This window comes from Myotis nattereri (genome assembly GCF_964212035.1).
Source record: "Myotis nattereri genome assembly, chromosome: 2".
In the NCBI taxonomy this organism is placed as follows: Eukaryota; Metazoa; Chordata; class Mammalia; order Chiroptera; family Vespertilionidae; genus Myotis; species Myotis nattereri.
The window spans coordinates 2,849,985-2,863,760 of NC_138076.1; the positions used below are offsets into that span (position 1 = coordinate 2,849,985).

At 50.5% G+C, this 13,776-nt stretch overlaps 2 protein-coding genes across 2 annotated transcripts in view; both read right to left on the reverse strand.

The window, feature by feature from the left end:
- Window positions 1-1,180: 1,180 nt before the first annotated feature.
- On the reverse strand, window positions 1,181-4,417 carry SPATA4 (spermatogenesis associated 4; the record flags this gene model as incomplete). The annotated part of the gene is made up of 5 exons (XM_081085096.1): window positions 4,142-4,417; window positions 3,673-3,802; window positions 3,233-3,351; window positions 2,899-3,119; window positions 1,181-1,437 (listed from the first exon to the last, which is right to left on the reverse strand). Exons 1-5 carry the CDS (start codon window positions 4,402-4,404, stop codon window positions 1,181-1,183), a joined length of 990 nt encoding a protein of 329 aa, XP_080941222.1. The 5' UTR covers window positions 4,405-4,417.
- A 6,977-nt stretch (window positions 4,418-11,394) lies between these two features.
- Window positions 11,395-13,776, reverse strand: part of ASB5 (ankyrin repeat and SOCS box containing 5) — a 38,809-nt gene continuing 36,427 nt past the window's right edge. Inside the window, exon 7 of the mRNA XM_081084635.1 lies at window positions 11,395-13,453. Coding sequence (XP_080940761.1) covers window positions 13,326-13,453 — 128 coding nt within the window. The 3' untranslated portion in view covers window positions 11,395-13,325. The remainder of the gene's footprint in view (window positions 13,454-13,776) is intronic.

The following is a 13,776-nucleotide window of genomic DNA, read 5'->3' on the forward strand; positions in this document are numbered from 1 at the left end:
CGTGGCAAAGGTGGTGGCAGCCCTTCTTCAAGTCCATGAGGGGTTTCCAAGGTCACCTGTCCAGGTCTGGACAGGCGCCGTCTCAGGGCCGAGAGAAGGTGTTCCAGGCTGCGTCCCCTGGATTGGTTTCCTAATTGCCAGCGTTGCCTATATTTGCTGGAATATTTTTAAAACAAAGTTAAAATCAGTGTGTTTATTAATTATGTACGCAACCACCCACGTTTCTGATATATCAAACGTACGCACAGCGCAGGGCCGCAGGCGGAGATGGGCTCATCAGGATAGTAGCCATAAATAAGAGCTCGGCATGCCACCCGCCTCCGGGAGGCGCCAGCAGGGCCTAAAAATACCCGCGGCTTATTTTGATCCCGAAGATGACTCAGCTGTTTTTAAATGTTGCTTCAGAAACAGCTGAGGCCACTGCACAGGACTCCAGAAGCCTTGCTGTGGCGCGCGCAGTGCACACCCGCTGCTGGAACTCTGAGCACCTAGTCGGCCACCCGGGCCCTGTGGCTCACTCACTCCTCAAGGGACAGTCCCGTTGCCACTAAGAAATCTATATTCTGTGGCCCATCATGTGGCTTATGCTAGATTTAGGTAAACCGATAGAGGAAGTTAAGTGTTAGAAAAAGAAAAAGACAGCTTGCCCGGTGTGGCCCAGTGGTTGAGCATCAACCTAGAAACCAGCACCCAGATGGCTCCCTCAGTGGAAGGAGGGCCTCAGCTTGGGAAGCTCCTCTGATGGGGCCCCATCTCTCTATCAAGAGCACAACAACGCCCTGGCCAGTTCAGCTCAGTGGATAGAACGTCGGCCCATGGACTGAAGAGTCCCAGGTTCCATTCCGGTCAAGGGCATGTACTTCAGTTGCAGGCTCAGTCCCCTGCTCTGGTTGGGGCATGCGCAGGAGGCAATCAATTGATGTGTCTCTCTCACACCGGTGTTTCTCTCTCTCTGTCTCTCCCTCTCCCTTCCACTCTCTTTAAAAATCAATGAAAAAATATCCTTGGGTGAGGATTCACAAGAAAACAAGAGCAAACAACAGTCAACCAACTGTGGCATCCTTTTAGACCGAAGGCTGAGACCAGCATTGTAACTCTTTGTAAAAATGGATGGAACTGGAGAGCATTATGCTTAGTGAAACAGGCCAGTCACTGAAGGAAAAATACCACATGATCTCACTCATTCATGGATAATAAAGACCATTATAAACTTATGAAAAAAAATAAAAATAAAAATGTCAATGAACACAGCAAAACAAACAAAAAAATCCCTTTTCACAGATAAAAAGTTAAAAATGAAACCACAGCAAAAGCACGTACGTAGAACAGAAACGTCCCGTGGCCGTGGATTCACTGCTTTGGGCTTGTGGCGAGAGGCCTGGGCAGAGATGTGGTCCAGAGTGAGTTCTCCCACGGTCGGTTTGACTTCAAACCTGCCTGTAAAATAGACACAAATGTCGTTTCTTAGGAATTCACTGTGGCCATTGGCAAAATAAAGCCCCACGATTTAAAAATTCAGCAAATTGTGTAGATAACCGTTTCCCCATAATCCTAGGGGTGCTGTGACTACAGAGCTTAACACCCCTCTCCCTGCAGTGCTTACCTTCTTCATGTACAAAATAGTTGCTTTAAAAAGTTACTTTAAGCCCGGCTGGTGTGGCTCAGTGGTTGAGAGTGGACCCATGAACCAGGAGGTCTCAGTTCGATTGATTCCCGGTCAGGGCACATGCCTGGGTTGTGGGATCCATCCCCAGAGTGGGGCGTGCAGGAGGCAGCCAATCCATGATTCCCCCTCACCACTGATGTATCTATCTCTCTCTCCCTCTCCCTTTTTGAAATCAATAAAAATATTTTTTTTTTTATAAATCAAGGAAATCATAAGGCAGGAGGACAATGGCTGCTCTCGGCGGGAATGGTAGAGAATGCTATCATAGAGGACGCTCAGGGGAATGTGAAGGCACCGGTGATACCCTGTTTCTTACAAGGGGGTACACAAGTGCATATGCATTATACGCTGCATGTATGATACATTTCACAGCAAAACGTTAGTGTCTGAAAACATCCCAAAAATCTGAACGTAAAATTTACAGTTCTGCCTCTGCTCAAATTCACAAGTAGAACAAAGAAGAGACACAGAAAATGACAGAAGATGGTAGAACAGACACGATAAAGGAAGGACAAAGCATCTGTCTCACAATTAATTAGGGAGGGAGGTCAGGTTGCGGCTCTCCCCTCCTTCCAGAGACTAGAGTAAGATGGCTCTTCGGAAAACTGGGTTCAAAAAAGGGAGCGAGAGATCCTGGTGACCTACGCCCGCCTGGCTCCGGAACGGCGTGGATGTCTAGGTAATGACGAGTCTCCCAGTGTCTGCAGTCTGGGGGGTCGGGCTCCCAGGCATGAGTGGTGTCCCGAATAAGCGTCAGAAAAGCCACAGCAACAAGATGACTCTGTGGCTGACCCAGTCGGCCTGGCCATCTACACACCAACAGCTGCTACAGAAAGGACAGCACTGACCACACTCTAGAGAGCAGCTAGGGGTCAAGTACTCACACCCTGATGGACGGACGCTTAAACACTGCTATCGTCCTGGGTATCTTGAGTTGATATGTGAACGTCTGAATTCCCACAATATTTTACGTGAACAGATTCACTTAAAAGATTTTCTACAAAGAAGCGTGCCTAGACACTGGTAACCTCTGCTTTCATCAAAAGGAATGAATTATAACCCCAACCACCCCGACGGAAAGGATTCATCCCGCTGCTTGCATAACGGGAGTATTTCCCCGTTAAACCGGTGACCAGAGACAGCAGACACGAGAGTCTTTCCTTCATCCGTGCCCAGGAGGAGCGTCATTGGGCGCGGAGGAATTCGGTTGAGGATTTCCAAGGAAAACTTACTTGGATGCATCTTTCTGCTTAACTTCCTTTGCAACATTTGCAGAAGGAAGAGGAAATCGATTTTCAGCTCATTGCTGAGCAGGCTGCGATTGCTCATGAGTTCGGACAACCTAATGTTATCTTTAATGAACTTGGAGGCCGTGGACCTGGGGAGCAGAGGCAGTTGCATCTGGTAACTGTAGTCTGTGAAGTTCACAAGGTCGTCCTGGATACTTTCGGTTCTGGAAATAAAAAAAAACAACATGCTGTTCACAAGCGGCATTTTAGGAGTGAGAAGTGTGTTACCCAAAGTTTCAGATGACGCGGTGTTTGCTAGGAACCCCAGCTCACTCACTCCTGGTGTGTTAGCAAGCGGTGCACCTCCTGGACCAGGATCTCCGGCACGCCGGCTTTGCAGTGGATCGTGCCGTAGATGAGTTCTCTGGGTAATCTGATTTTCTTTTTGGCCAGGAACTTTAATAGTGGAAAGAAAACATTTGCATCGTGAGTAGTTTTATCCAAAGGTTCCATCGCTAAGAATTCCCGCCAATCCCCCTTCTATCTCTCCACCAATTTTCTGTCTCACGTGTTCATCATTAAATGATGTTATTCGGCAAGAAAACCATTACACCCCACTCCCACGTGAAGTGAGCATGTTAATAACCCTCTTTTCAATCTCAGGAAGCAAGCTACCAACGGGCAGTATCCCCTCTGAGCCCGCCACACACGTCTAGAAACCCAGCCCTTTAACACCACCCATGCAGCAGTGAACGCCGTCAACGGTTGCGGATTTACCTTTTCCAACTGCGCCCAGTTATCCAACTTGACTCTTAAAGAAGTGCCGTTTCTAAAGGATGAGAGGCTAAGGTCCCAGGGGTAATAGATAGCGAATATTTCTGCTACCAGGAAGCCATTGGAAAAATCCCTGATCCGTGGCCGGAAGGAAATGAGAGAACATGGGGTTACTTATACCGTCTGCGCTCCAGTGAACACCAATCTAAGATTCTGTCCTGACAGCAAGTAACTGGTCTAGTGAACCTGAAGAGCCTGGACTATTTCCATTCTCTTGTAGTCACCAAAGCCTTCTACCTATATTAGCGCAGGTCTAACATTTAATGATCGATTGCTCGAATGAATGAATGAATGAAATGCTCTATCTAACGTGTTGTTTCAGGCCCGCTCCCTAAGGGCGCAGGTGTGTGTGTGGGCGTGGTGGGCGGCCTGGATGAGGCAGGCGGGGTCCACCGGCCCGCTTCTCCCCGACCTGTTGATGTTCCTGGGGAAGAAGGTGAGGTCCAAGCTCTGGAGCCAGCGCAGGATCGACCGAGACAGGCGGGACCTCCTGGGCGGGTGCGGGTAGACCAGATACTTCTTAGGCCGCCCCGGGGCTGCCTCTGAGGCCAGTGACGAAGGTGGAGGTAAGTTGGCGTTGGCTGCCTCTGAGGCCTGTGACGAAAGTGGAGATAAGTTGACTTGGGCTGCCCATGGCACTTGCAAAATCGCTTTCTTCTGGCGGCCGGCTGCCATGTAGCTTTCTGGGTTTCCATAGCAGCACCCGCGGGGGCGGGGCCTCGAGGGGCGGGGCCTCGAGGGGCGGGGCCGGGGAATGAGATCCCTGGGCAAATTGGACATGGACCTGGTCCTGGAGCTTCAGCCTGGGGGCTGGGGGAGGGGTGGAGGGTTTCAGGCTGTATTCCTTGTCTTCACTAATTTAGAGCTCCCTTGAAGTTTACATTTTATTTTATTTTTTTACATATATTTTTATTGGTTTCCGAGAGAGGAAGGGAGAGGGAAAGAGGGTTAGAAACAATGATGAGAGGGAATCCGTGATGGGCTGCCTCCTGCGTGCCCCGCAGGGGAAAGGGAAGGGGGGCGGGGGGGGGGGTGCTGTAACCACTGGCCAGGCCGCAGGGCAAAGTTTTAGATCCCATCCGGTGGTTTGTAAGCCCAGCTGGAGGCCTGTTTCCAGCCAAGCGTTTTAAGGAGCAGGTGAGAGGGCTCCAGAGGACGAGGACGGTGTTGCTTGGAAACTGGAAACAATATGGTGTTTCCTCCTGAACACCCATGGGAAAAAAGGCCTTCAAAATTAAGTGCCCAGTGTCTAAATGTTTAATAAGATGCTTAATGTCTAAATAAATGTTTACTGTCTAAACGCAGCCTGCCTGTTTCCTTGATTATTACATTAAGTGTTCATAAAAATTACATAGTATTTGGAAACAATTTGTAAGTTGGGTTTTCCCACTTCCTGAAGATGCCCCAGTGTGTGCAATTCATTCAGTCTCCACTGAGTCCCTACTGTGCACTGACACGGGTACTTGGGATTTATCAGTGAACAATGGGGTGGGGGGGGGGGAGGGAGGAGATGATTGCAGAGCAGTATAGACAATTATAAATTAAACTAGAGGCCCGGTGCACAAAAATTTGTGCACTCGGGGGGCAGGGGGGGTCCCTCAGCCTGGCCTGTGCCCTCTCGCAGTCTGGGACCCCTCGGGAGATAACGCCCTGCTGGCTTAGGCCTGCTCCCGGGTGGCAGAGGGCAGGCCCAATCCCTAGGTGGAGCCCCTGGTCAGGCTCAGAGCAGGGACGATTGGGGAGTTGGGGCACCTTCCCCTGTCATGCACAGAGCAGGGCAGATTGGGAGGTTACGATGCCACCCTCAGTCACGCTCAGGGTAGGGCTGATTGGGGGGGTGGGGCACCGTCCCCTGTCACACTCAAGGCAGGGTCAATGGGGAGGTTGCGCCGCCACCCCCTGTCACGCACAGAGCAGGGCCCATCACGGGGTTGAGGAGCTCCCCCCGTCACTCACAGAGTAGGGCCGATAGGGGAGTTGGGGCACCGCTCCCTGTCACACACAGAGCAGGGTGGATCAGGGGGTTGGGGCACCACCCTCTATCACCCACAGAGCAGGGCCAATCAGGTTGGGGCACCGCCACTCTCACACTCAGGGCAGGGCCGATGGGGAGGTTATGGCTCTACCCCATCACACACAGAGCAGGGCCCATGGGGTGGGGGGAGTTTGGGGCGCCTCCCTCTATTACCCACAGAGCAGGGCTGATCAGGGGGTTGGGGCGCCACCACTCTCACACTCAGGGCAGGGCCGATGGGGAGGTTATGGCTCTACCATGTTACACACAGAGCAGGGCCGATCAGGGGGTTGGGGCGCCGCACCCTGTCACACACAGAGCCACAGGGCAATCAGGGGGTTGGGGAGCTCCCCCATATCAGGCACAGAGCAGGGCTGATCAAGAGGTTGAGGCGCCTTCCCCTGTCATGAACAGAGCAGGGCGGATAGGGAGGTTGTGGCCCCACCCCTTTTCACTCACAGAGCTGCAGGGCGATCAGGGGTTTGGGCGCTGCCCCCTGTCACGCTGATCCCGGTGCTGGGAGGCCTCACGGCTCCGCTGATACCGGTGCTGGGAGGCATATTACCCTTTTACTATATAGGATAGAGGCCTGGTGCATGGGTGGGGCTGGCTGGTTTGCCCTGAAGGGTGTCCTGGATCAGGGTGGGGGTCCCCACTGGGGTGCCTGGCCAGCCTGGGTGAGGGGATGATGGCTGTTTGCAGCTGGTCACACCCCCTTCAGGGTGGGGGGTCCCCACTGGGGTGCCTGGCCAGTCTGGGTGAGGGGCTGAGGACTGTTTTCAGGCTGGCGGGTGACGGAAGCTCCCAACCGCTCCTTTTTTTTTTTTTTTTTTTTTTTTATTCTGGGCCAGCTTTAGCTCTGGCTCCAGCTCTTAGGCCTCCGCTGCTGAAAGCAGGTATCTGGTTTGTTTGGGTTCTATAATCAAAACAATGTATAACTCCAGCTCTGAGATCCCGGCTCGCTGAAAGCAGGTTTCTGGGATTTTGTTTAGCTTCTATATTTGTTACAATGGTTCAAACTGCAGGTTCAGAGGCCGGCAAGGCAGGCGGGGAACGTTGGTTTCCTCCGTCACTGAAGCAAGCAATCCTCATGTTAGTTTCAAGCTGCCTGGCTGCCGGCCACCATCTTGGCTGGCAGTTAATTTGCATATCACCCTGATTAGCCAATGGGAAGGGTAGCGGTCGTATGCTAATTACCATGTTTCTCTTTTATTAGATAGGATATTTACACAACAGTTTAAAAAAATCTATTATACCAAAGGGGGAAAAATCAATGTGGCATGTAGCTACATGTTATTGTGCAAAAGGTAAAATTGTGGTTGGAAAAGGGGCCACATACTAATCTCGAGAGGATCAGGGGAGGCCTGCACGGCCCACGTTACAATGCAGAGACCAAAGTCACCACACACACACACACACACACACACGCGCACACACGTGCACACACACACACGCGCGCACACACACACGCACACACGCACACTCGTATGCACACACACACGCACACACACACGCAGTCTCCACATGGAAATTCCTAACTAAAAGTGAGTCATGGTGGACAGTAACTCCCAGGCCTGTAGCTGCCTGACAAATGTTAATCGTTTTGAAGTTGCCCATGGTCTCTGTGCATCTAAGATAACATACCTTTGAAATGGCAGAGTAACCTTCCTTCAGACACCTCGGCGCTCACCTGCCCGCCCCGGAGCGCCAGCCCAGACGGCAGCCACACTGCAGGCCGCTGGGCTCCCAGCCTTTAATTTTCAATCTGGGCAAGAGCGGAAGTACTAATTCTTGGCTTCCTCCAAGGTTCCACTATTTCAAACGATGGAACAGAAGCTATTACACAAGGAAGGGATTTAGAGAAGGTGGGATAAAGTATGCACATTTCTTTTAACATCTAAGCCTGCTGCTTATTACTGATACTTTCAAGACTCAGCCTGGATATAGGAATGTGGGATTTTTATAAATCGTAAATACTCACTAATTGAAGTTTTGATAGAAATATTTTATGTCTAGCCCAGCCAGTGTGGCTCAGTGGTTGAGTGTCACATCGACCTACGAACCAGGAGGTCACGGTTTGATTCCTGGTCAGGGCACATGCCCAGCTTGCAGGGTGGGGCATGCAGGAGGCAGCTGATCTATAATTCTCTCTCATCACTGATAATTCTCTCTCTCCCTCCATGTTCCTCTCTGAAATGAATATACATATATATACACATATATACATATATATGAAATATTTTATGGCCATTTGTGATCTATAAATCAATAGGACATAAAGCAAATTTCTCAAAAACTTGAGGCTTCTATGTGATTGTTTATGAAAAGGTGATGTTGCTCTACACCAGCGGTTCTCAACCTGTGGGTCGCGACCCCTTTGGGGTCGAATGACCCTTTCACAGGGGTCGCCTAAGATCATCAGAAAACACATATATAATTACATATTGTTTTTGTGATTAATCACTATGCTTTATTTATGTTCAATTTGTAACAATGAAAATACATCCTGCATATCAGATATTTATATGACGATTCATAACAGTAGCAAAATTACAGTTATGAAGTAGCAATGAAAATAATTTTATGGTTGGGGGTCACCACAACATGAGGAACTGTATTAAAGGGTCGTGGCATTAGGAAGGTTGAGAACCACTGCTCTACACCGTAACCTCCATTTAAAATTCGTTAAGATCTGGTTTCATCCAAGGGTTGCAGCGCCCAACTACCTACCTTTGCCTTCCGCTGTTTTAAGCTGAACTTGGAGGCTCACCCTAGAACTACAGGTTATTTCATAATTGCCACTGGACTGTGGGTGTTCCAAGGTGGTTCTACGGAAAGATTATGGTCCAGTTCGTATGGTGCTGGTGATGAAATACCCCCCTTATAAGGCTGCCTGCTAATGACCTTCCTAAGTTGGAAGGCATAGCCCTGAGAATGCAATAAACTAAGCATGGATTGGGAATGCCCTTTCTACTTAAACAAGAACTATAAACTTAAGTCAGAACACATCTACTACCTAAATTACTATCTAAATATTTTACAGGTCAGTGTCAGAATCAACTTCTTAAAAGTGAGTGCAGGATTTTATCCTCTGCTTGGATATTTTAAGATCGCAGATGCTAAAATTAGTTTCTGCTAATTTTGAGTCAGTCTCAGCCTTTATCTCCCCTCTGGGGGCCTCACACAACGGTGTTCAGGCCAGACTCACAGCAGAGCACCCTCCTCAGTGGAGCACTCCAGTGCATTTGACCATTTCTCGTCTCCATCTGTACAGATGAGCCTGGATCCTGCTCACCGCTGTGACTGTAATTACAGCTCATGGTCAGCTCAGTGTCCATTGGTAATGACATAATGGGCCATAATCATCCCCTCGCAAATGGAAACCCCAGTAGGAACAGTATCTTTCTCCCTCCACAAATACACAAAGACTTAAAATTAAACCTTTCTTTCTATATACACTGTGCGTTTGTATGGGAATGAATGAACTGCTACAAAGGAACTGGCAAACATATGAGGCCCTTGGATCTTCGCCTCTGATTGCTGAAGGTTAAACAGATGGAAATTAATATATTGAACAAGTTATTACTGCGAGAGCACAGCGGCTTAAAGATCTCGGTGGCTTCACCCGGGGAAGGTTTGTTTGTGGCTGACGTTTCACAGGCACTGTGGGTCAGTGGGGCGGGTTTCCATGTGTGGCGATTCGAGCTGGGTCAGATTGCCTCGCTGGAAACACGTGGCCTCTGAAGGTGCTGGGGCAAAGGGAGAGAGAGAGGAAGTCGCCGAGCCTGCAGGTGACCCGGGTCACTTCTGCTCATGTCACCGTGCACGCTCCTCTACCTGCGTGGGAGTCCCGGAAGGCAGGGGAGTGTGTGGCCCACTTAGCCACGCTCACCGCTGTGATGGGAAGCCTCCTCTTGAAGAGGTCTGGCCCCGCAGGTGGGCTGCACGTGGACATCAGACAAGAACGAGTTCCAGGGCCCTGAAAACTCAGTCCTCCTCCACTTGGCGGATTCTGGGTAGGAAATGGTCTGAGATGCTCTGTCAGTCACCACATTTCTGTCCCTCATTCTTTTCTTCTGGTGACCTCAGAGTTTGACCTTCTGCATCTGGAAGAAGGAAGTTTCCCAGGTGGGGAGACAGCTCTCCCCCCTCAGGTCAGCATCACCAGGAGGCACATCCATGCCCCTCCCCGGCCCCCTGAGAAACTGGGAAGTCCCCCAACGGAGCAGCGGGAAATGAGAAGTGAGCAGGAGAGATAGGAGGGTCAAAAGTAGTTATCATTACCTATTGCCTTGTAACAGAACCATCCCCAAACTCAGCAGCTTGATTTACTGACCATAACTTATGTTCTCACACTGAGGTGGGCAGCATCGGCTCTTCCCGCCTGGTGTCAGCCTGGTGCTCAGGCTGTAGGGGCTACTGGTGGCCTTGCTCACACACCTGTCAGTTGGAGGTAGATCCAGGTTCCTCCACACGTGGCCAGGCTCCTCCCCCACAGGTGGCCAGGCTCCTCCCCCACAGGTGGCCAGGCTCCCCCACAGGTGGGCCAGGCTCTTCCCCCACAGGTGGGCCAGGCTCCTCCCACACAGGTGGCCAGGCTCCTCCCACACAGGTGGGCCAGGCTGCCAAGGGGATGGAATCAGAAGGCACAAAGTCCCCAGAGGCCTACGCTCAAGAGTTACCCAGCATCTCCCCCATCATGTTTTTTATGGGTGAATGAGATTTACTGGGAGTTACAGCATCACAGCAGAGCGGGAGCAGGTACATAATTTGCAGGGCACCGTGCAACATAGAAATGCGGGCAGACCACCCAAAAGCAAGCTCTTCAGATGACACAGCAGACCATTCACCCAGCACGGGTGCCTGGGAAGGGTCTGGGTGAGAGTCCAGCCCGTTGTTACTAAAATAAGCAGACGCGTGGGTTGGTCACGTAATTGTCCCTCCTCAGACACAACTCGATGAGGATTGTGGTGAGAGTCTCTGCAATACTTTCCACTGCTTGTCCGAAGGAGAATGCTGCTCAGAGTATGAAATCACGGCCTTCCATTCCCCGACCGAGACCATGTGGCTGAGGACTCATTGAGTCCTTCCCCCGAGGAGTCATTTCCTGCTGAGGCAACAGGCCTGTGCAGAGTGCATGTGCGTTGCATGATCATCGAGACCTGCCACGCGAAGCGCCGCCTTCCTCTGAGAGAGCTGCCGCGGAAATGGCCAAGTGAGGACGACATTTCCTTTCCCCTTCCGTGCTGGGTGGTACTACTGCCCCTGGAATTAATTGGCGCTCGGGTGCTGCAGGGTATGTGTGTGTGGGGGGTGGGGGGGGAAGGGGGGGCATAGAGAGCAGTTAAAAGGACAGGTGCCCCTCACATTTCCAGGGAGATGATGACCCTGACCAGACTCTGAGGGCCAAGTCCAGCAGCTTCGACGCCAGGGCTGCTGGCGGCATGGGGTGCACATTACACAGTTCTTCCTGGTTGCTGTGCGTCCAAACACACCCCAAACACCCCCAAATGTGTCCCCAGGCGCCTGCATGTCAGGGGACTGTACTGTTCGCTGAGTCATGGAGGGGCCATTCCCCATCGCCATGCATCACTCTCAGTGCCCCGAACCGCATTCTCCAGGGCCTCCCGTGACAAAATCAAAGACGAATTAGAACCGAAAAAACAGAGGTTTTATTCCGGGGACACTAATCACACTTGGATACATGGACACACATGTGATATATTTACATTAGGACAGCTCTCTGACAAGACAGCCACTCAAGCTGAGTTACAGGGGCCAGCATTCGTGATGGGAAGGGCAACGCTCAGGGTAACATGTGGTGCTGACTCTGAGAGGCAAGACCCAGGAAGGGGAGCGCGGTCCTCCCACGCTCGCGGGAACCTCTGACGCAGGAAAAGGACAGTCGGAATCTTTTTTACTAAAAGGCAGTTTTAGTGCCTAATGGTATTTAACAAGGTTACTCTACAATAAAAACACTTATGAGGACATTATAAATGTTTTCAGAGATTTCAGTAAGACAGATGCATTTAAAGGTCTCTAGCCACATAGGGAACTTATTTTACCAAACTTGCTGCAGCCTTATTTCTATTTTTGAAACTCCAAACAAATGATTTTTAACGCCATCGCCGTGACGTTGGAATTTTATGCAATAATGGTTTATTTCCCAGGGGTCTCTGGAAGTCAGCAAGAGAAGTAAGAAGACAGGAAATGGCATGCAAGCACAGTTGAAGAAGATAAACACGGGATTCACCCTGTAGAGGACACTGTTTTAGGAATGTCCTCTTGGATCCAACGCCCCCCGGCAATCCAGTGTGCTGAACCCTTGCCTTGGGTAAGGAGAATTAGAAACACCCTACTAACCAGGGGTCTATCCCAGGGGTACATTTTTTAAGGTCTCTAAGTTTGCTAAGTGGCGCCCCACAGTTTAAGGAGCTTTTGATCTTCCACTTTCTAAGGCCTTGGGCTGCCCTGCTCCCTGAGGTGTGGCCAGGGCAGGGCCTCTTTGTCAAGCAGACAGGAAGTCCATTTCCCTCGGTCCAGGTAGCACCAGAACCAGGTGCTGGCCATTCCTGAACTGGGAGGAGGCTGGAGGGATGTGTCTGAAAGCGCTGGAGAGAGACCTTCAGAGGCTGCCCTTGAGGAGGGGGAGGCCTTAAAATAGCCCAACAGGTGTGCGATGTCCTCACCCTCAGGGTGTGGGGGCAGCGATAGCTTCCAGTCCCAGCCGTCTCTGGGCCAGGCCCACGGAAGGGGAGGCGGCCAGGGAGCTCTCTGCCAGGAGCGGGGACGTCCTCTTTCTCTGCGAGCTGATCATGTAATGACAGTGCATGTGCCACCCAGTGGTTCCCCAGCGAATCTTCTTTATTTCAAAGCAGGGATTAGCTGCTCTTTTTTTTTTGAAAATATATTTTTATTGATTTTTAGTGAGAGAGGAAGGGAGAGGGAGAGAGAGATAGAAACATCAATGATGAGAGAGGAAGTCACTGATGGGCTGCCCCCTGCACACCCCCGCTGGCGATCAGGCCTGAAACCCAGGCATGAGCCCTGACTGGGAATCGAACCAGCAACTACTTGGTTCCTGGGCCGATGCTAAACCACTGAGTGACACCAGCTGGGCTCCCTGCTGTTTTCTAAGCCACACTCATCGTTTGTCTGAATATAAAAAATACAGGGAATCATTGCAGACCAAAATAGAAAGGTGAATGCATTACCTGAAGACTATAGACCTTTTAAAATACGCCATATAAAGAATAATTTTGTTTATAGTTCACAGATTTCCTTTTCACTCTAAAAAACATAAAACGGAGAACTCTTTTCTTTTCCTAAGCCAACAAAAGGGTCTCTGGGAATAATAATATATAGATATTCAAAATATACTATGTCCAAAAACAAAAGCAATGCCTACCTACAACAACAGTACCCACTCGTACACTTACAGGTAAAATCCATACTTCCCTGCTTCCCTGGGTGTTGCCCTACCTGCTTCTACCCCATTGTTAGCACATTTTAATATGAAATATGCACTGTGCGGATGACGTGGAGCTTCGCATTGTCTGAGCACGGGGACGGATTTTACTGTCTATCGGTACTGGAGGAAGTTCTGCAGCAGCGTGGGCAGCTGGAGCTGCGGGATGAGGTGCAAGCGCGGCCGTCCGATGCGGCGTCTGATGCAGAGGCGGCACAGCTGGCAGAGGGAGCTGGGCGTGGCTGCAAGAGACAAGCAGGGTGTGTCCATGAAAGCAAAACACGGATTTTCTTATGTTGCAAGATGCATGAAATCAAACCAGAAAAATCTCCAGTGCTTTGTAGCAAACTGGCAGGATGACCCCTGTACTGGGGAAATCATACGAGCATTTACACTGCCTTCATAAGACTGCATTAGAATCGCGGTATATCCCATCTACACCCTTTAAGACATTGAAGTCTTTGGGCTAGAAACAGCTCAGCCGGCGTGGCTCAGTGATTGAGCATCAACCTATGAACCAGGAGGTCATTGTTTGACTCCAGGTCAGGGCACATACCAGGGTTGG